At 64.9% G+C, this 20,483-nt stretch overlaps 1 protein-coding gene across 7 annotated transcripts in view; it reads right to left on the reverse strand.

Moving 5' to 3' along the window:
* Window positions 1–1,092: 1,092 nt before the first annotated feature.
* SBNO2 (strawberry notch homolog 2) overlaps window positions 1,093–20,483 on the reverse strand; it is a 56,681-nt gene continuing 37,290 nt past the window's right edge. For 4 of the 7 annotated variants that reach the window (XM_023644318.2, XM_023644317.2, XM_023644320.2 and 1 more), the window contains 27 exons: window positions 18,127–18,210; window positions 17,751–17,847; window positions 17,098–17,252; window positions 16,831–16,964; window positions 16,666–16,756; window positions 16,450–16,593; window positions 13,907–14,024; window positions 13,305–13,410; window positions 12,817–12,970; window positions 9,329–9,505; window positions 8,964–9,061; window positions 8,045–8,127; window positions 6,790–6,981; window positions 6,121–6,290; window positions 5,509–5,640; window positions 5,078–5,213; window positions 4,880–4,992; window positions 4,686–4,757; window positions 4,492–4,600; window positions 4,184–4,258; window positions 3,930–4,073; window positions 3,593–3,687; window positions 3,421–3,508; window positions 3,100–3,231; window positions 2,772–2,848; window positions 2,338–2,528; window positions 1,093–2,256 (listed from right to left, as the gene is read on the reverse strand). In XM_023644318.2, coding sequence (XP_023500086.1) covers window positions 1,686–2,256; window positions 2,338–2,528; window positions 2,772–2,848; window positions 3,100–3,231; window positions 3,421–3,508; window positions 3,593–3,687; window positions 3,930–4,073; window positions 4,184–4,258; window positions 4,492–4,600; window positions 4,686–4,757; window positions 4,880–4,992; window positions 5,078–5,213; window positions 5,509–5,640; window positions 6,121–6,290; window positions 6,790–6,981; window positions 8,045–8,127; window positions 8,964–9,061; window positions 9,329–9,505; window positions 12,817–12,970; window positions 13,305–13,410; window positions 13,907–14,024; window positions 16,450–16,593; window positions 16,666–16,756; window positions 16,831–16,964; window positions 17,098–17,252; window positions 17,751–17,847; window positions 18,127–18,210 — 3,738 coding nt within the window. In that variant the 3' untranslated portion in view covers window positions 1,093–1,685. Of the gene's footprint in view, window positions 2,257–2,337; window positions 2,529–2,771; window positions 2,849–3,099; window positions 3,232–3,420; window positions 3,514–3,592; window positions 3,688–3,929; window positions 4,074–4,183; window positions 4,259–4,491; window positions 4,601–4,685; window positions 4,758–4,879; window positions 4,993–5,077; window positions 5,214–5,508; window positions 5,641–6,120; window positions 6,291–6,789; window positions 6,982–8,044; window positions 8,128–8,963; window positions 9,062–9,328; window positions 9,506–12,816; window positions 12,971–13,304; window positions 13,411–13,906; window positions 14,025–16,449; window positions 16,594–16,665; window positions 16,757–16,830; window positions 16,965–17,097; window positions 17,253–17,750; window positions 17,848–18,126; window positions 18,211–20,483 lie in introns of all 7 variants that reach the window. The other 3 variants (XM_070272309.1, XM_023644321.2, XM_023644323.2) reach the window with 2 other exon arrangements.

Below are 20,483 nucleotides of genomic sequence, written 5' to 3' on the forward strand. Positions count from 1 at the left end.
TTGTAGCCCTGCCCACGAGGGGCCCGCTGCACCTGGGGCCGGGCGTCGGGCCAGGCTGCTCTGGGCACAGAGCCACGTGGGCAAGGCCTGCTCTGCAGACCGGAGTCACGAGGGGTCGCCCAGCCGGGGCACCCAGGCCTGCCCCCGGGCCTCATCTGGCAGAAGCAGGGGGTCTTGTCCACAGCCCCCCCAGGAGAGCCCTACAGGCCAACACCCCACTTGTGTCGTCGGGGCCCTGAGGCCATGGGCACAGCCTACCTATCTGTGGGCAGCACAAGGGAGCTAGCTGTCCTGGCGAGGGGGTGGGGGTGGCACAGCTGGAGAGTGGCCGAGTTCCCCAACCTCCACTGCTCCCAGGGGAGGCCGGCAGCAGGGGACCTGGGGGGGGGGGGCGCTGGGGAGTCAGAATAGCCAGTCGGAGCGCCCAGCCGCCTTTGGCTGCCTCCTTGGCCGCTGCCCCCGTCTGCTTCCGTCGGGGGCAGTGCTCTGCAGAGTCTGGGCCAGAGGCCGCGCCTGCTCCCCCAGGCTTCCAGGAAGGGCCTGGCGCCCACTCCTGCCTTCCAGACCCAGGCCAGCTTGTGGGGCCTCCTGTCCCTGGGCTGCCCCACCTGCCGGCACCACACCGCCTGAAGCCCTGGGAGGACACCCAGGCAGAGCCCGCAGCCCTACACACAGGGCTCCTAGGAGCTGGTCCCGGCCCAGCGGGGTCTCAGGTGTGGCTTGTGTCTCTAGCGGGCTGAAGGTGGTCAGTGTCTGGCCCAAGACAGCATGGGCCTGGCACAGCCAGTCTGGAGGCAGCTGGCCTGCTGTGCGGGTGCCAGGACTACAGTGGACAATGGCTCTGTGGGGTGGGGCCTGTTCCCAGGCTGGCACAGGGAGCGCTGACAGGGAGGTGTGGCTGGGGCCGGAGCAGCCATGGCCTCCTGGGGCTGGACGAAGAGCGGGCCACCTCTGTAGGTGGCAGCCACCCCCTGACCTCACTCCCCAGGGCAGGGCTGCAGCGGGCACCCTCTGAACGGCCCAGCTGGAGGGGACCCAATGGTGGCAACCCCCCCCGACACTGTCTCTGCAGCTGTAAAACCAGACATAAAGTAGTGAAAAGGCACATATATTTTAAAAAAGATCTCTTTACATATATACACTTGACATAATTATAAATACAGATAGAAACCGGGGGGCTGCCGGCCCCACCGACTCCGTGGGCAGATTCTGGGGCCTGGGAGAGGCGGCCGGGCAATAATTTAGGGAGCAGAGAGCAGGGATGGGGAATTGCATATATTAACGGGGGTCTGCCCCACGGAGCCCCCCCAGACACGGCGGGGCCCTGAGCACCTGGGGTTTCCTGAGTTTCCAGCTCTTGGGGCACCCAGTTTTGCAGACTTCAGGGGTTCGGGCCTGGTGCCCCCCCAGGCCTGGAGGGCAGCAGGAGAGAGAGGCACAGAGAGGGCGGTCCCCACTCGCAGGCCCCGCCTGGGCCACTGGACCCGAGTCATCCTGAGTGGGACCTGCGCACGCGGCAGCCCCCAAGGCAGGGCCCGGGGGCACCCCGCAGGGCCGGCAGCTTCTTGGGGGTCTGCCCAGGCAGGCACGGCCGGGAAGGCACTGCAGTGAGGCCTCGGGAGGCTGGCGGAGGGCGCCCCTGTCCCCCTTCTCTCAGTAGTCGGCAGGGGCCTGGGCCCTGCTCATCACCCGCCTCGGTGGGGGGAGAAGGCGTCTGCGTAGACGTGGGGCGCTGCACATAAATAGGCTTCTCCGGAAGGGCGCCGGCTGCGCGCGGCCGGGCCTAGGAGTTGGGGAAGTGGGGGCTGAAGTGGATGACGCTCTGCCGCTCGGGGCCCCCGCCGCCCCCCGCCGCCCCCGCGCCGTTGCCCAGCGGGACGGCGGGCTCGGCGGCCTGCACGGAGTTGAGGGAGCGCAGCATGTCCTCCAGCACCTCCTTGAAGTTGATGTCGCAGCCCTGCTGCACGAGCGCCGCGGGGTCGGCCGGGACGTCGGGCGCGCCCAGCAGCAGCCCGCCGGGGGCGCGGTCCGGGGGCGGCGGCGGGAAGGCGAAGGGCGAGGGCGGCGGGAAGGCGGCCGGCGGGCTGAGGGTGAGGTCCAGCACCTCGCCGGGGCCCACGGGCAGCGCGAGCGGGCCCAGCGCGGGCGGCGGCGCGGGGAAGGCCCGGCCCGGCACGCTCTTGCGCTTCACGTCGGCGTCCATCAGCTGCAGCTCCTGCAGGACGCGGCGCACGCAGCCCTCGGGGATCTTGATGCCTGCGGGCGGGGCGGGGGTCAGGGCCTCCGCGGGGCGCCCCCCAGCCCGCCCCGCCCCCGCCGGCGCGCCCGCCCGCTCACCGACTTGCTTCTTCTTGTCCTTGGTCTTGAGGCGCACGATCTGCAGGTAGCTGCTGCTGGTGACGTCGGCCATGACGGCGGCGATGCGGCCCCACACGCGCAGCAGCGCCCCGCACAGCATGTAGTGGTGCCGCAGCCGCAGGCCCTGCACGCAGTCCTTGCCCTCCTGCACCAGCCGGCAGTGCCGGTTCCTGCGCGCGCGGGGAACCGACGGGCACAGACAGGGGTCAGACCGGCCGCGCCCCCCGCGCCCACCTCTGAGATCAAGGCTGCCCTCCTCCTCCTCGGGGATCCCGGGACGCCCCAGATGCCCGCCGGGCCCCCTCGTGCAGCGCGGCCTTGGAGACCATCCCTCGTAGAGCTGCCCACAGAGCAGGGCAGGGCTCCCCACGCGGTACCCCCCAACCCCCGCCCCGTCCAACTGCGACCCTCACCACGCCGTGTGGCTGCAGTGTGTCAGCGAGAAGGTGTAGCTGCTCTCCCAGTGCTCCCTGGCCTCCTCCGCCGTCACCTGGGGACACAGGGCCACCTGAGCCACCAGGACGGGAGGCCCGGCCATGCTTCCCACTGCACAATCGGGGAAACTGAGGCCCGGAGCGCCCCAGGGCCGCTCATCCTGCACCTGGCGGCGGCACGGAGGGCCGGCCAGGGGGCGGCAGAAGCCCCGCCAGGGAGGGGTCGCGGGGGCAGCTTGAACAGCGGCAGGACGCCGTGCAGGAGGCACGGGCCCGCGGGGCCCGCGTCCCGGGGATCGGCCCCTACCCGGTGGAACCTCCGGCGCAGGCTCTCCAAGGTCTCCAGCTGGCTCTGCCGGCCGATGTTGGGTTTGTACACGGTGAAGAGCTTGCCGCGGTTCTGCTCCGCCAGCAGGCAGCTCGGCTTGTTGCCTCGAACCTGCGCAGGGGGCGCGTGAGGCCAAGCGGGGTCCCCCAGTCTCGCCCCGCCCCGCCCCGCCCGGCCCCGGCAGCGCCCCCTCTCCCCACACCCCTCCTCTGTCTCCGCCCCGCCCCGCCCCCGCCCCTCCACCATCCCCGCCCCTCCACCATCCCCGCCCCTCCCCAGGGTCCCGCGGGCGCCGCGCACCTTGTAGGAGAGGTAGAAGCCGTCGTGCACGCCCGTGAGCTCCAGCGACCTGGCGTACGCCTCGTCCCACTTCAGCCCGCGGTCCACACTGATCTGCCAAGCACGCGGGCGTTAGGGGCCGGGCCGGGGCGCGGCGTGGGGATGAGGGGCGGGCGGGGCGGGGCCCCCTCACCTTGTAGAAGACCACCTGCCCGTCCTGCGGGTGCCCTGGGGCCAGGAACACCTGCTGGCTCTCCTCGTAGATCTCGTCGATGCCCGGAGCCAGGTCTGGGGGGAGGGTCAGCGGGGCAGGGTGAGCGGTCCGGCCTGGGGTCAGCACACGCCCCGGGGCAGTGTGGCTCAGCGGGCTCCACCGTTTGAGCTCTGGGGAGCAGTTCTCGGGGTGCGCCGGAGCAATGCCCCAGGGAGCGCAGTGGAGGGCTCCCCAGCAGAGCCGGCCCGGCCCCCCGCACGGTGGAGGGGCCCCCCACCAGCAGAGCCCACGTGCACAGCACGGCGAGGGCGCTCACCCAGGATGCCCATGTCGTATTTGCCCTCCTTCTTGTCCACCTCGATGAGATGGTCGAAGGTGTCGGAGAAATACTGGAAGAGCGTGTTCTGCTTGTGCACCTCCAGCCCCAGGATGCGGTTCAGGAACTTGGTGATGGAGCAGTCTGCGGCGGGCAGGGCGGGGCTCAGGCTGTGTGTGTGGGGAGCCCCCCACCGCCCGCCAAGCCTGGGAAATGCGGGGACCCCCACCCGGAGGGGCGGCGCCGGGACTCACCCTTCTCCACGTCCAGGCCGCCGGACCTGGACTCCCGGCCAATGATGCCGACCGACAGCAGGCCCTGCTTCATGTCTGCGGGAAGGGAGGGCCTTACGCGGGGTCCTCGGCCACCAGACCTTCATCCAGCCCGCTGGGGGCCCCTTGCCATCAGTGTCCCCTCGGGGAGTGTGTGGGACGGGCCTTGGACACAAGTCCAGCCTCCCAGTCCCAGCGCCCCAAACCGCTCCGGCCCAGCTGCCCCGCCCCCTGGAGAGGCCCCACCCCCTGGAGAGCGCCCCTGGTCCCCCAGCTCGCCCCCAGCTCACCGCGGAAGAAGGCGGCGCCCCCTCCAGGGTAGCCCAGGGGCAGGGGCACCTTGTTCTCCGTCTGGCTCAGGATGGTGTTGAGAACACAGCTGAGCGCCCGGGCGCCGTACTGAACGGAGGAGCAAGGGTGGGGTCAGAGGCTGTGCTCCTCCCGGGACCCCTCCCTCCTGGGCCGCCGCCCCTCCCCAAGGTACCTTGTTCTCGAAGTTGTACTTGCTCAGGTCTCGGGACTCGGTGGCTCGGCGGTCCCCGTGGGTCAGAGCCCCCTGCCACAATGGGGAGGCGGTCACACGCGCCCCAGCTCCTCCCTGTGCCCCGCCCTGCCCCTCCTCAGGGAGCCACCTTCCAGCCCCTGCGCCGACCCCCCAGCCCCTGCCAGGCCCCTCACCAGGCTCTCCAGCCGCTTGGCCACGATGGAGGCAAACCTGCGCTCGCCGGCCAGCTCGGAGATGAGGAAGACGTACTCGGGCGCCGAGACCTGGTTGGACCGGTGGGTGCGGCCTGGAGGCAGAGGGGTCACTCAGGGGCTGTTCAGCCGGTGGGCCTGGCGGCCTAGGGTCAGGGGCAGGCCCGGCCGGGGGCTCACCGAACTGCTGGATGGCGCGGTCGGCGCTCCAGGGCAGCTCCAGTGTCATGTGGACCCGGCGCCGCTGGTTCTGGACCCGGCGGTCGGCTTGGAGGGAGACGCCAGAGCTGGAGGCCTCCGAGATGATGGCCACGAGCTGGGGGGACGCGGGCGGGCCGGGTTGGCGGGGTGGGTGGTCCCCCTGCTGTTCCGTGCCCCTCCTGCCCCATGCGCCCCGGGTCCCCTGCACTCATTTATGGGTGACCCCCACAGGGAATTTCTGGGCCTGCCTATAGGGGGCCCACTGGCATTGGAATAGAGTCTGGACCATGTCAGTCACCCCTGGAGGGGGCGGCCCGCCCAGGCACACGTGCACACGCACACACACATGTCGGATGCACACAGACATGGCAGGGGCTGGAGCGGCCCCCCGCCCTCCCTGCGGCCCCCACCTTCTCCCCGCTCATGAAACGCTCCTTCTCCCGGAGGTTCACGTGGTCGATGGACAAGCCCTGCTCCGCCCGCGACTCGAAGGCCACCGTCCCGTCGGGCCTGGACACCACACGGCCCTTCCTGCCGGTCATCTGCAGCCACAGCAGGGGCGAGGGGACAGGCTGTCAGCCAGCCAGTGTGGCCGCCCAGGGGCTGGTCCCCGTGTGCCTCAGTTTCCCCGTCTCCCCGCCTGGGACCCGGGGCTCCTGGGGTGGGGGCTGTGGGCTCTGCCCCACTTCCAGCAGCCCAGGGGTGACCAGCAGGGACTTTCATGATGTCTTAAGTCTCATCATAAACTGGGACCTGGTGCTAAAAGCACGTGAGGTGGCACCAGGGGGACGTCCCAGAGAAGAGTAGAGCAGTTCATGTGGGAGGGGACCAGGAGGGACAGGCCCAGGGCCCGAGGGCACCCAGCACCCAGGGCAGAGGGGGTGTGCAAGGCCCGGGGACCCGGGCGGAGTGGCTCGGGGAGGAGTGTTCTCTGGAGCTGGATGCTGGACCCTGCAGCTGCCCCGCCTCACTGAGCTGGGCAGGGACTTGTGGGGGCCACCAGGGGGCGCCTCCAGGCTCACCTCGGCCACCCGCTCAGGTCCCCCAAGCTGGTCGATGAGCTCATCCAGGGTGTTGACCGGCAGCTGCGGGCCCAGCGCCCGCACCTTGGCCAGCAGGTCCTGCTTTAGCCGCTCGACGTGCTCCAGGACACCGGGGCCGTGCGGGTCCCGCTGCAGGGGGCACAGGGGGCCTGCGGGGCCCGGGGGTCAGGGGGCCGGCCAGGCCGCTTGCCCACAGCCCACTCACAGCGGGACTCAGCCCCAGGCCTACGAGGACAAGGGGAGGGGGACAGCCTGGTGCACTGGAGGCCCCAGGGGCACTGGAGGCCCCGGTCACTTTGCTTTTCTGGGCTGGTCCCCCCAGGACCAGCTCAGGTGTGGGATGGAGGCACCCCGAGTCTGAGCCCCAACAGAGCGACCTCACAGGCCCCCAGGGACAGTGAGAGGTCCTGACTCCATATGGGCTGGGGAGGGGGGGTGGACAGACAGATGCTGGGGGAGGAGCAGCACAGAGGAAGCTGCAGGGCTGGTGAGGGAGGGAGGCTCGGGGGGGGGTCCGGAACATTCTCTCTCGCCCAGACTGCTGGCATGCACCGGTTCTGCCTTGGGGCAGCCGCGGGCTTGGCTTCCCCTCCCCAAGCCTCAGTTTCCCCATGTGTGAGGTGGGGAGCGCCCGGGTGAGGGCCTCACCGCGGTCATCAGCCGGGAGCCCAATGGCGTCCACAATGACCACGTCGTCGTCCACCAGGGACTCAGGGGAGGAGTGGAAGTCGCTGTCCAGGCCGGCGTCCGATTCCGTGCTGCTGTCGTCGCTGATGCGGATCACGCCGGTCACCTCGCACGCCAGCCGGGGCGCCTTGGCCCCGCGGCCCCGTGGCCGCCCTGCGGGGGAGGAGCTGGGTCACCGCGGGCCTGCTCCTTGTTCAGGGCCTGGCCCGGGCCGGCTCACGGTGAAGCCCCGAGCTCTCGCTGGTCTCCTGCGTCCTGCTGTCGGCCTGGGGCAGTTTCACTGTCCCTGCTGACTTCCTGACACGGTGACGTGGCCTCGGGTGGCGCCTGACCTCACGAGGCAGCCCAGGGTGGGTCGGCCCGAGGTGTTTCCCGGCGCCGGGGGGACGGGGGTCTAGGCACCTTCGGTAACCCTGCTGCGTCCAGGACGCCCTGAAGGCTGGTCTGGGAGGTGGAAGGGGTGGCACTGGGCGGTTGGGCTGGCTCTGCGCCCAGGCCTGGCTGTGTGACCTCAGCGAGGGGCCTGGCCTCTCTGAGCCTCACTTCCCACCATGAGCAGACGCTCAGCCTTTGCCTGGAAGAACAGCGGCCACCAAGCCAGCAGGTGCGAGGGGGGCCACTTCCTCATCCCGGGACGCTTTTGAAGGACCCCGAGCTCGAGGCTGTGGGGCAGGATCCCGAGGCCCCGCCCTCTGGGGGTGAGGCTGGAGGCCCCAGGCGGGTGTGTGGCCGCATGGGGGCGAGCTAGCTGCACCTGTCTCACAGCACCGGGTTTTTTCTAACTCGGCAACGGTGGAAGGCTCTCTGGGCCCTGCTGGGACCTGCGTCCCAGGGGCGGGCAGTGTGCACGGGAGGCAACTGCCTTCGGGTTTCTCTTCCGGGAACCTGTGCTCCCACCTGCCCGCCCTCTGCACCTGGCAGACCCTGGATGCCCCGCCCCCAAGCCAACAGTGGTTTTGCTCTTCATTTGCAGGGGGTGCTGGGAGAGGGGGACCCGGCCCCCTGGGGCTGCCCTGGAGGGGATGGTGGGGGTCAGGGGTCAGGCCGGCTTAGGGACAGCATCCGATATGGCTCAGCAGTAAGCAGCAGCAGGAGTGACCGGCTGACCCAAGGAGGACGCTCAAAAAGGAGAGACCAGAGGGAGGTAGCAGGAGGGAGCGAGGATGAGCGGGAGGCCCAGGAGGGCCACAAGCTGGAGAGTGGGGCGCGTGCTTACGTTTTCTCTTGCCGCCAGCTCCTCTCTCTCGCTTCCTTTTGGTGGAAGGAAAGTGCTTCTGGATCAGAGACAGGAAGACGCCTCTGAAAGTGAGAACAGAACTTGTTCACTATGAGCACAGGTCCTGCTGTCCAGCCAGGAGACCCACGGCCCATAATGTCCTGTGCACGGTTTGTTCTGGGCAGCAGCCAGCACCAGGGGCCCTGTGGGCGGGTCCGAGGGAGAGGCTGGGCCTGGGTGGGAGGGGACAGAGCTGTGAGGACAGCGGGGTGGGGTCCCGAACCCCAAGCAGCGGGCGTGCAGCTGCAGGGGGCGCAGCTTAGCTGTGATGGCCTGAGCTGGGGCCGGGGCGATGGGGCTCCCACCACCGTCAGAGGGCCCTCGGCTCTGCCTCTGAGGGGCGAGGGGGCAGCCACAGCGGGCGCTCCCAGGGTCGGGGCAAGCGGAGTGGGTTGGAGGAGGTGCCAGGGCTTCCTGAACAAGGGAGGGAAGCCAGGCGGGGGGAGGGGCGGGCTGGGGCACCTTCCCAGCCCTGGGGAGAGAGGCCAAGGGCGTCAGAGACCCTGCAGGCCTGTCCCTAAAACCAGTGCAGTCCTCCTTGAAACAGCGCTGTCCCCACGTCGGGGGTGGGGGGTGCACCCACAACCCTTGTTCTGAAATCTCGGGACTCTCCGAGCCCTGGGGTCGCCCTGGTTAACTTTTCTGGCTCAGGAGCTGGGCCTGAGGTCACTAAGGGTGGGGCTGGCATCTGAGCAGGCACGCGGGGCTCCCGCCGGCCAGCCCACCCTGAGGCCGCCTCCCGGGGCTGGGGATTCTCGGTCGGCCCCCAGGGAGGCCCAGCGAGTGGGGCACCTGTTGGGACCACACAGTGAGGGGGTCCCGGGCCTGCCCGCCACCCCGCCCCATGGGCGGCACTCACTCGGCAGCTGAGACGAAGCAGTCGAGCTGCCCGTCCTTCTCGTCCAGCACCTCCCGGGTCCGCGCCTCGCCCGTGGACTGCAGCCCGATGACCACACACTGTGGGGGAGCAGGGCGGGGTGAGCTGGGCTCCGGGACCCCCCACCGGTCCTGAAGCGTGACCCAGAGGGGCCCACAAGGGAGCCCCAGGCCCCCTGCAGCAGGAAACCCGCAGTCTGCGCCTCGTCCCTCCCCTTGCGCCCTGCTGGCTGCAGGCCCCCAGCACGCCCAGATCCGCCCGGATCTGCAGGGCAGCCGACAGCGGCCTCAGGTCCCTGGACCCCCTTGCTCTTCTCTGCCCCGCAGGCCCGTCCCCCCCCAGCTCACCTTGTCCCGGGCCAGCTCCTCCCGGGCCAGCTCCACCAGGCGGTGCACCTTGGCGGCCACGCACAGGTACTTGAAGAAGCGCTGGTGGGCCGACCAGAACTGACCCCACAGGGACTTGCGTGACTCCAGGCCGATGCAGTCGGCCGCCTGCTGGAACACGCCCAGCGCCTCGGCCCACTGCAACGACAGGCCCGCTGAGCTCGCTGCCGCCCGCCCCCCGGGCCCACCCCACTGGGATTTGGGGCCGGGACACGGGGGTCTAAGCAGAGCAACACAGAAGTGCTGCCAATAACCAGAGTCAGAAGTATTCAAAAAAGAAAAAAAACCCCAGACAAGGACAACACAAAGAAGGAGAACTACAGGCCAATAAGGGTGATGAACATCGATGCGAAAATCCTCAACAGAACATTGGCAAATTGAACACAGAAATACGTTAAATGGATTAAAATACACCGTGAGCAAGCGGGATTTATTCCAGAGGTGCAGGGATGGTTCAACATCCACAAATCAATCAACGTGACACACCACATCAACAGAATGAGGAATAAAACCCACAGGATCATCTCAAGAGATGCAGAGAAAGCATTTGACAAGATCCAACAGCCATTTATGATAAAAACTTCTAGCAAAATGGGGACAGAAGGAAAGTACCTCAACATAATAAAGGCCATATATGACAAACCCACAGCCAACATCACACTCAGTGGGGAAAAACTGAGCACCGTCCCCTTGAGAACAGGAACGAGACAAGGGTGCCCACTCTCACCACTCTTATTCAACGCAGTACTGGAGGTTTTGGCCAGAGAAAGGAATAAAAGGAATCCAGATAGGAAGAGAAGAAGTGAAACTCTCGCTGGTTGCAGATGACATGATCTTATATACAGAAAACCCCAAAGAATCCATCAGAAAACTATTACAAATAATCAACGACAGTAAAGTTGCAGGATACAAAGTCGACTTCCAAAAATCAGTTGGTTTTCTGTACTCTAATAACAAACTAACAGAAAGAGAACTCAAGAATACAATCCCACTTACAATCACAACAAAAAGAATAAAATATCTAGAAGTAAATCTAACCCAAGAGGTGAAGGACCTATACACTGAAAGCTATAAGACATTATTGAAAAAATCGATAACGACATAAAGAGATGGAAAGATGTTCCATGCACATGGATCGGAAGAATAAACATAGTTAAAATGTCCACACTACCCAAAGCAATCTACAGATTCAACAGAATCCCAATCAGAATCCCAATGACATTCTTCATGGAAATAGAACAAAGAATCCTAAAATTCATATGGGGCAACAAAAGACCCCGAATTGCTAAGGCAATCCTGAGAAAGAAGAACAAAGCTGCAGGCATCACAATCCCTGACTTCAAAATGTACTTCAAAGCCACAGTGATCAAACCAGCATGGCACTGGGACAGAAACAGACACACAGATCAATGGAACAGAACTGAAAGCCCAGAAATAAAACAGCACATCTATGGACAGCTCACCTTCAACAAAGGTGCCAAGAACATACAATGGAGAAAAGAGAGTCTCTTCAACAAATGGTACCGGGAAAAGGGGACAGCCACATGCAAAAGAATGAAGGTAGACCATTTTCTCACACCGCACACAAAAATTAACTCAAAATGGATTCAAGACTTGAGAAGCTAAGACCTGAAGACATAAGACTTCTGAAAGAAAATATAGGCAGTACATTTTTTGACATCAGCCTTAAAAGGATCTTTTCCAATACCATGTCTACTCAGACAAGGGAGACAAAAGAAAAAATAAACAAGTGGGATTTCATCAGACTAAAGAGCTTCTGGAAGAGAAAGGAAACCAGGATCAAAATGGAAAAACAACCCACCAACTAGGAGAAAATATTTGCAAATCATATATCCAACAAGGGATTAATCTCCATAATATATAAAGAACTCACACAACTCAACAACAACAAAACAAGCTGATCAAAAAATGGGCAGAAAATATGAACAGACATTTTTCCAAAGAAGATACACAGATGGCCAATAAACACATGAAAAGATGTTCAGCATCACTGATCATCAGGGAAATGCAAATCGAAACTACACTAAGATACCACCTCATGCCTGTTAAAATGGCGATAATGGCTAAAACTAAAATTAACGAACGTTGGAGGGATGTGGAGAGAAGGGAACCCTCATCCACTGCTGGTGGGAATGCAAACTAATGCAGCCACTATGGAAAACAGTGTGAAGATTCCTCAAAAAAGTAAAAACAGAGCTACCATAGCCCCAGCCCTCCCACTACTGGGTATCGACCCAAACAACTTGAAATCAACAATCCAAAGTAACACATGCACACCTGTGTTCACCGCAGCATATTCACAACAGCCAAGACGTGGAAGCAACCCCAGTGCCCAATGACTGAGAACTGGATGAAGGAGATGTGGTGGATACATACGATGGAATACTACTCAGCCATAAAAAAAGACGAAATCGTCCCATTCTCAACAGCATGGATGGACCTTGAGGGAACTACGATAAGCCGACTAAGCCAGACTGAGAAAGACAAACACCCTATGATTTCACTCATACGTGGAAAATAAACAAACACACGGACAAAGAGAACAGATGAGTGGTCACCAGGGGAAGGGGGCTGGGGGTGGCCACAGGGGGTGAAGGGGAGCATTTATATTGGGACAGACAAGTAATAACGTTCAACTGAAATATCACAATGGTGTAAACTATTATGACATCGATAAAGAAAAAAAAACCCGAAACATGTGATGCTGGCGAGGCCACAGTGCAGGAGGCAGAGTGCTGAGGCCTCCAGAAAGGGGCAGGGAGCTGCACTGACCACCTCCCGCCAGCAGGCACTCGGCTCTGATACTTTAGACCAGGGGTCTGAACGGGGTGATCCTGCCCCCAGGGGACACTGGGCCATGTCTGGGGACATCTGTGGGTGTCACACTGGGGATGCTCCTGGCATCCAGTGGGTGGGGCCGGGGATGCTGCTCGACCCCCCACAGTGCCTAGGACGGCCCCCCAGAGATGGCCTGATATACCCAGTGCTGACGGGAAACCCTGTTCTGGTTTGAGCTCAGAGAACCATCTAGAACACCAGCAGGGCTGCTGCTCAGGGCTCGTCCTGTGTAGGTGCCACCTGACAGAGCCCAGGAGCCCGTCTACACATGGGGGGATGGTGAAGAGGACGGGACAAAGCCACAGGGAGGTGGACACTGACAACGGCCGTGTGCTAGGGGTCAGGACCTGGGGCACAGTGTTTGTGACGTGGCAGGAAGGGGAGGTGGCCGTCGTCTGCCTGCGTCATCAGTCACGTCAGAACCCCCGACTTGAATAGAACTGAGACGCTGTGCTCCCGCCAAAGCTCACGGCAGGCGGGCCCACCGCCGCCTCCCTTCCATGACCTGACCAGTCCCCGCGGCATCTTTAAGGACAGAGGAGAAACAAGCAGGTGTCCGTGCCCTCAGAGACCCCTGGCGCCCTGCTCACCAGCAGGGCCGCACGGTTGTAGACATGCTCAAAGGCCGGGTCCAGTGGGATCTCCTCGATGCGGAAGGTGACGCCAGAGAAGCTGAGCTGGCGAGCGATGTACATGCCGCTGACCTTCATGTCCATGGCCACGATCTCCATGGCGCCCACACCCCTGTGGACGGGGACAGGCCGCCTCAGCACTGGCCGGGACCTGCCCACCACAGGTGGGTCCCACCTGGCAATGAACTGACTCTGGGGAGGGGCTGACACCTGGGGCTGAGCCCTGGAGGACGAGAAAGGCTGGGTGCATGGAGACAGCACGTGCAAAGGCCCTGGGCTCTGATCCGCTGGGGCAGATTCTCACGTGGTGATCCCTCCAGTTGCTGGAGGAGTGTGAGCCAGGGTGCAGAGCAGGCACACCTGACACTAGGCCCTGGTGTGTGGCGAGCAGGGCCCTCCACGGGTCCCCTGCTGCGCCCCCTGCACGGGCAGGGGAGGGTGCCCACCTCTTCTCGATGGCGTGCAGAAACTCATCGAAGGTCCGGAAGGGCGTGCCCTCGCCCCAGATGCCCAGGCGGCTCATGTAGATCATGTTCTTGGGCTCAGAGGCACCTGGGAAGATTGGGGGTGGGGGGGCGGGCAGGGTGGCCGTCAGCTCCTCCAACTCAGTGAGGTCAGGGGGCCTTGGACACAGCCCCAGAAATGGCCCGAGGGTCAGGAATGGGGACCTGACGCTCTCAGGAAAGTGCCCACAGGTAGGTGTGCCGAGAAGCTGGAGCCAGCTGGCAGAGGGAGCCCCTGATGGGGCTGGCGTCCGCCTGAGAGAGCAACCTCTGCCTCGGGCCAGGTGGTACGGGCTGAAGACCAGCAAAGCCAATGGATGGCACGCCAGACGCCCAGAACAGCTGCACCAGTGCAGACATTGCTAATGGATGACGGCACGTGCAATGAGGCTTCCCTCCCTGCCCCTGACACACTGGACACGCCTCCAGGCTGCACCAGAGCAGACATCACTAATGGATGATGGCACATGCAATCGGGCACCCTCCCTGCCCTGGCTGCTGTCCTTAGAGACCAGCCATGACCCGTGCCCCCCACATGCCCTCACCTGTGGCGCTGGCGTAGACCACCCTGGCCAGGGGCAGCTTGTTCTGCAGGTCCAGCACGGCCTTGCCCATCTTGGTGGAGCTGGCGTTCTTGGCTTTGTGGCACTCATCAAACACGATCTGAGGCAGGCGTGGGTTAAGGACTGTTCTGGAAGGTGGGCCATCCCACAGGTCCTGACTCGATACCCCAGGCTGCCCCTTCCTGGTTGGGTGAACTCTGTGAAGCGCTGGGGGGTATGCGGCTATGGGGTGGGGGTCTCTGGGTGCCTCTGGGCCCCATGCGATACTGACGGAAACGTGGCACATGACGGCCTCGCCAGGACCTCGAAGACAACGCTGATGCACAGACGTGCACCAACACGCACCAGGACAAGGGGGCCTCTGGATAGGAGAGCCAGCCGTGACCGCGTCCACCAGGAGCTGGGCACTGGGACCTGGGCTCGCTTGGCGTCACGGCTCACGGTTACACACGAACCTGTGCCGATCCCAGTTTAAAAACAACACCGAAGAAACAAATTGGAAATGTAGAAAGTGCTGGATGTTTTAAGGGGAAGACAGCACGTTACAAACAAGTATACCTACTATGTATGAGGCTACCATGAAAACACGGCGTGTCCACACACACGCATGCACATACACCCGTGATGTGCGTGTAAAGGGCTGATGGAGGACGGCAGGCTGGGGCGGAGCGTGCAGCCCTCGGGACGCTAACTGCCGTCGTCTTCACGCACAGGGGGTGCCAAGTATCAGCCGCCCAGGACACACCCTGACCCCACTCTCCCTGTGGCCCACGGACGCTGTCATGCATAAGGCGAGCATCCCCCTGAAGAGTTGACCACAGAACGTGCCCTTGTGGACAGAAGAGACAGACAGGGCAGCGTCCCTCTTCTGACCTCTGACAGGGGCCAGGAGCAAGGGGGACTTCTGGAGAGCACGGGGGCCGGTCCCCCTTCTGGGAATGGCCTGGAGGAGACGGAGGGAAGGGGCCTCCCCGGACATGTCTGCTCATTCCTGTCTACAAGGAGAGAGGCTGGAGACCACTGGAGTGTCCCTGAGACAGGGGAATGGCCGTGTCGGGACAGAGCTGTGTGACACTCAGGGAAGAGCAAACCTGAGGGCTCAAGCGGGAAGGAGGAAATCGGTGTGAAATGGTACACACGGGACTGCCTGGGGCTCAGGAGGACGAACGTCCTGCACAGCCGCCCGCAGCACCATTGGGGCGCAGACCAGGGGCTCCACCGCGGGAACGAGGAGGCAGCCTCAGTGCCAAGGGGCAGAATCTAGTGACAGATAAAGGGGGCCCCCTCAGGCACCTGTGCAGACATCCCCCGGAGGAGCTGGGACCCCCCGCGCCTGCTGGGGGGACAGCCGGGGGAGACTGAGGAGTCTGCTTGCAGGGCATCAGAGGAGAGCGTGCCCTGCACCCCCAGTGCACTCAGACAGGAACCGAGCGGAGACGCTGTCCACTCCGCCCTGCTCTTCCGGGCTGCACTTTCCTACAGGTCGGCGGGAGCAGAACCAACCATCCACATTTTAGGGGAAAAGGAGGGAAGAGTGGAACCCCCCATCCTGGGTCTTCCTGCCACAGCTGGACGGGCCTGGGACGCGACACTGACTCCCGAGCACCGGCAGCCTTGCCTTGGGCAGAGCCGCCATCTGGGCCGCCTGGCCCGGCCTTCCCAGCCCACGGAGCCAGACCAGCTGGGGGCAGGGCCAGGAGGCCGGACGTGCTCTGCGCCCCTCCACCTCCGGCCCGCGGTGTCAAAGCCACCACCACGCGAGCCTGTGGTCACAGTCGGGCCCGCTGGAGCCAGGCGGCCCGACCAGACCGCCAGGGCAGATGACAGCGGTCACCGAGGGTGAGCCTACGGACCAGAACATTCCTCTGCCGGGAAGTCCTCCCGCGCCAGGGGGTGGAGCCCCCCGCCTTCTGTGGCTCCTTCCGCCTCCCGCCACACCCCGCCAGGTCGCCAGGATGCGACGCGAAGACCGCTCTGACCGCTCTCGCCCCGCCCTCCCTCCTCCGGCCCCTTCTCCCACAGGCCCCCCTCCCCTTGACGACGCCCCCATCCCACCTCCTCCAGCTCCCTCGGGCCCCCTGTAGCCCCTCCCCTGACCCCGCCCCTCCTCTCTATAGCCCCACCTCTTGGCCACGCCCCCTTACCCCACATCCTCCGGCTCCCTCCTCCACTCCTCCGCCCCCAATAGCTCCTCCCCTCACCCCTGCCCCACCCTTCCACCCCGCCCCCTCCTCCCTCGCCCCTCACCTTGACCACGCCCCCATCCCGCCTCCTCCAGCTCCCTCTCTCCTTCTCTGCACCCCGCCCCACCCTTCCACCCCGCCCCCTCCTCCCTCGCCCCTCACCTTGACCACGCCCCCTCCCGCCTCCTCCAGCTCCCTCTCTCCTCCTCTCGACCCCGCCCCACCTTTCTATCCCTCCCCCTCCTCCCCCCCTCCCTCGCCCCTCACCTTGACCACGCCCCCATCCCACCTCCTCCGCCTCCTCTCGACCCCGCCCCGCGTCCGCTCCCGCGGCAAGGATACGACGCCGTCGAAGGCCTCCCCGCACCACTCGAGGACCTGGCGGATGCGCGTGCGGTGCTGCCCGCCGGCCTGGCTCTCCCCGATCAGGGCGGAGTAGGTGGCGAACAGGACGCCCTCTGAGGTAGTGTTGTCGCCGTACTTGATCTGGGGGAGAAGAGGGCGTGGGTGCGCGCGGGGGACCCGGGGCAGGGGGGCGGCGGCAGGACGCGCACCCACCTTGCTGAGCGCGTGCACCGCGATGCCGTGGGCCTCGATGTCCCGCAGGTCGCGCTCCGCGTCGTACTTGAGGTCGTTGGAGACGCTGAACCTGCGGGGCGGGCGTGTCAGGGGCCGCTCCCGCCCCCCGCCAGGCTGCCCGCCCCCGGCCGCGCAGGGACGCACCACAAGGACTTTTTCCTGCCGCGCAGGAAGTTCTCCAGGATGATGCCGGCCACCGTGCGGCCCTTGCCCACGCCCGCGCCGTCGCCGATGAGGAAGCCGGCGCGCTGCCCGCCCGGGAGCAGGACCTCGTGTTGCTGTGGGATCGGGAAGAGGACGGGGTCAGGCCAGCGGGATGCCTCTCCTGCTGGGACCTCGCGGGGGCCCCCTATGCAGGATGCAGACCCCCCCCAGGCGGGACGTCGACCGAGTGGGAGACGCCGGGGTCACCTGGCACGCGTAGGTGATGGCCTCCAGCTGCAGGGCGGACAGGGCCCCGCTGTCCGAGGCAGGCAGGGCGAGCGTGTAGGTGATGTCCGGCGGCGGGACGCTGGACAACGTGCTGGTCTCCACCACACGGTCTGGGTGCTGCTTCCCGATCTTGGCTGGAAGGGCGTGGCCAGGGACACGTTAGGGGCTCGGGCGGGGCAGGCCAGGGGCGTGACCAGGGTCAGATCAGGGGCGAGGTCCAGGGCAAGCTGGGGGCGTGGTCGGGGGGCGGGCGGGGGGTGGGGGGGGGAGTGATCGAGGGGGCTGATCAGGGGCGCGGGCCAGGGTCTCAGGGTCTGCTCGGCGGGATGGGGGTCGCTCTCAGAAGGCGGAGGGGCCCGTCAGTGCCTGGCGCAAAGGAGTGGGGTCAGACCCCTGCAATCCTCTCTGGGGGAGGGATACAGCCTCACTTTCCATCACACCCTCTCCGGTTTTGCTTTGCGACAGGTGGATTGACAGGTGGATTACGACCACGATTGCAGAACCACCCCTGGCCCGCCCACAGCTCCCAGCCTGCCTCCGCTGGGACCAGGGAACCCGGAACCCCAGGCGCAGCAGGGCAGTGCAGCCAAAAGTGGTCAGGGCTAAGGGCTCCCCAGGGAGGGCACGCTCACACTTGGTGGGCACGTAGTCGGCGTAGGTCTCTGTGTGGCCCAGCTCCTCCGCCTCCTCCTCCTCGGCTTCGTCCTCCTCCTCGGGCTGACTCTGAGACTGAAGGCCATGCTATCATGCCGGGGACAGTCCTGTCCCCCCCAGCATGGCCAGCCCGCCCCAAGGGGCAGGGGCCTGGCCCACCAGCCAGCCCAGTGATGGGGGTGGTGGGGAGAGGGCCTGTTTGTTCCCTGCAGTGTGGTTCCTCCCGGAGGCCTCAGTTTCCCCATCTGTAAAATGGGCAGCCCATGGCCTGGCGCATGGCAGGAACCTGAGTGTGAATGGCCGTCCTTAGTCCCCAGGAGGAGGAAGCAGGGCTGGGGAAGGGGCCTGGCTCACCTGGTAGCTGCCGAGGACTGAGGTGCTGGAGAGGGAAGACACGGGGTTGTCGAGGCCCGGAAACGACCCACTGGGCAGGAACAACTGGAGGGGAGATGAAGGGGAAAGGGGCCATCAGCCCACAGGCTGGACGTGGGGAGGACGTGCCTCGATGGGACCTCGGCCCAGCCTCCAGGAGGCTCTCCACACCGTCCTTGCACCACTCGTGGGCCCAGCTGCCCACTCAGTTCTGGTGAATGACAAGCCCGGGACAGGACTGCATGGGGCCTGGTGGCCGAGATCCTCTGTGTGCCAAGCTGCGGGCACTGGGGAGCATGTTGGGACCCTCGGGGGTGGAACAAGAGCCAGCAGGACCGTCCCAAGGGCAGGCAGGTGGGCCTGGGGCCCTGTGGACTGGGCCACTTGGCCTGTGACCCTGACGGGTGGCCACCACACCGTGTCTCTCACTGACACGGAGCCCAATTCACGTGGCAGATGGGCCGAAGGGCAGGCCCTGTGTTCCCTCCCACCCCCCGTGGATGGGAGCCCCCAGGGCTGGCGGCTCCTCTGTGAGGCGAAGTGGCTGGAACCCCCCGTTGCACAGATGACCGAAGCAGGGACGTGCCCAGTCCTGGGGAGACTGATGGCCTAAGAGTCTCGACCTGGAGCCAGGGCGGCCAGAGCCGGGGGACAAGCCCTGCCCGGGGTCTCGGAATCAACGTGGCAAACAGATAGGCCGGAACTGGAGACCAAAACCCACAGGGAATGAGTCACGTGCGCGTCCTGGCCCACGACCTGCGCCCAGGGCCTGCGAGATTCCAAAGCACGCTCGCTCTTAAAAAATGTAAATCGTGAGAGCAACGTGGCCACCCTAAATAGCTCCACTGTGAAAAAAACAGAAATGGAGAAATCCCCCCAGACCCCATGCCCACGCGGACCCCGCCGTCCCGACCGGGGACCGTGCCTGAGCTTGCCCAGCGCATGTGTGTCACAGACGGTCTCAGGGGTGACAAGGGTCCCCAGGGAGCTCAGTCACATGATGACCAACTGAGCTCTTACAATTCAGAAGTTTAAGAACACGGCCAGCTTTCTCCAAGAGAAAATAAAATGGGAGTGAGGTGCGGGAAGGTCAGGGACCTGCGCTCAGTTCCTTCTTGTTTTTGTTTTTAAATTGACACAAACAAACACACACGGAGGCCGGTTCCGGGAAGGCTGACTCAGGGTTCCTGGGGGCGGGCAGCGTTGGGTTTCAGACGCCCGCGGCCGCCGGGGCCTCCCGTTCCCCATGATGGGCTGGAGCAGGGGGTGCCCTGGAGACGTGGGCAGTGCTGCTGCCCCGCTGGGCCCCTGCGCCAGGATGGGGATGGGCCTGGGTGGCCTGCCGAGGCTGCCGAGGGCGGGGACTGTGCGGGCTGCTCTGGGCACCTGTCCCCCTGCCGGCCCTACCCCTCCTAGGCCCATCTGTCCTGCTGTCCTGTCACAGACTCCTCCTGTGGGCTCCTGGGGCCCAAGGGTGCCGAGGACCCTCCCGATGACTGGGCAGGGTGGCCCGCCAGCGTCTACCAGCGTGCGGGCTCCACTCAGGGCCGGCTGGAAGGGCTGCCCCTCTCTCCCAGCAGAGGACCCTGGAGAGGCCTGGATGGGGTGGGGCTCCCTGGCCTGGCCTTGGGCCCTGCCTCCCTCCCTGGACACCCCCACTGCCCAGTCCTGGAGTCTGGGCCTGGCGCACCCATGGCCTGCTCGCACCTGGGACCCCTCTGGGCCGGCCTCACCTCACCCTGGGCCCGGCCACCTCCTGTGTCCCCCCTGCTCCTCCCCCGCCCACATCCTTCAGGAGGAGCAGCAGAGATGCTGCCCCGTGCTTTAGCCCCTGCAGGAAGCTGGCGAGGCGCTGCTCGCTGAGCTGAGAAACAGGTCTACCCCCGCCTGACCTGGGACTCATTCCGCCAGCCTCACCCTCTGGGCTCCCACCTGGCCAGGCACACGGCCCCGTGGCCGCAGAGCCCACAGAGCTTGCTCCTGCCACACGGCCTGGCTGCCGCTGCTGCCTCCAGCCCTCAGCCCAATGCGGCATCTACAGCCCACCGGCTCCATCCCATCACGTGACCTCCGCTCCTCAAGCCCAGGGCCACCCCCTCGGTCTGTAGATATTCAGAGCCACAGCACTGTCTGTGGGGGACCGGCCTGGCACTGTGGGGTGTGAGCAGCATCCTGGGCCCCCACCCACTTGACACCAGCACCCCCTAAATGTCCCCAGGCATCGCCCAGCGTCCCCCGGAGGCAGAGCGAGAACCAGTGCTGGAAATGGCTTTTTGCTCATCTCCTGGTGAACCCTGGCTCCCCGCAGGGCAGGGGACGGCTGGGGCCCAGCACAGAGC

Source organism: Equus caballus, chromosome 7 (genome assembly GCF_041296265.1).
Source record: "Equus caballus isolate H_3958 breed thoroughbred chromosome 7, TB-T2T, whole genome shotgun sequence".
Taxonomy (NCBI): Eukaryota; Metazoa; Chordata; class Mammalia; order Perissodactyla; family Equidae; genus Equus; species Equus caballus.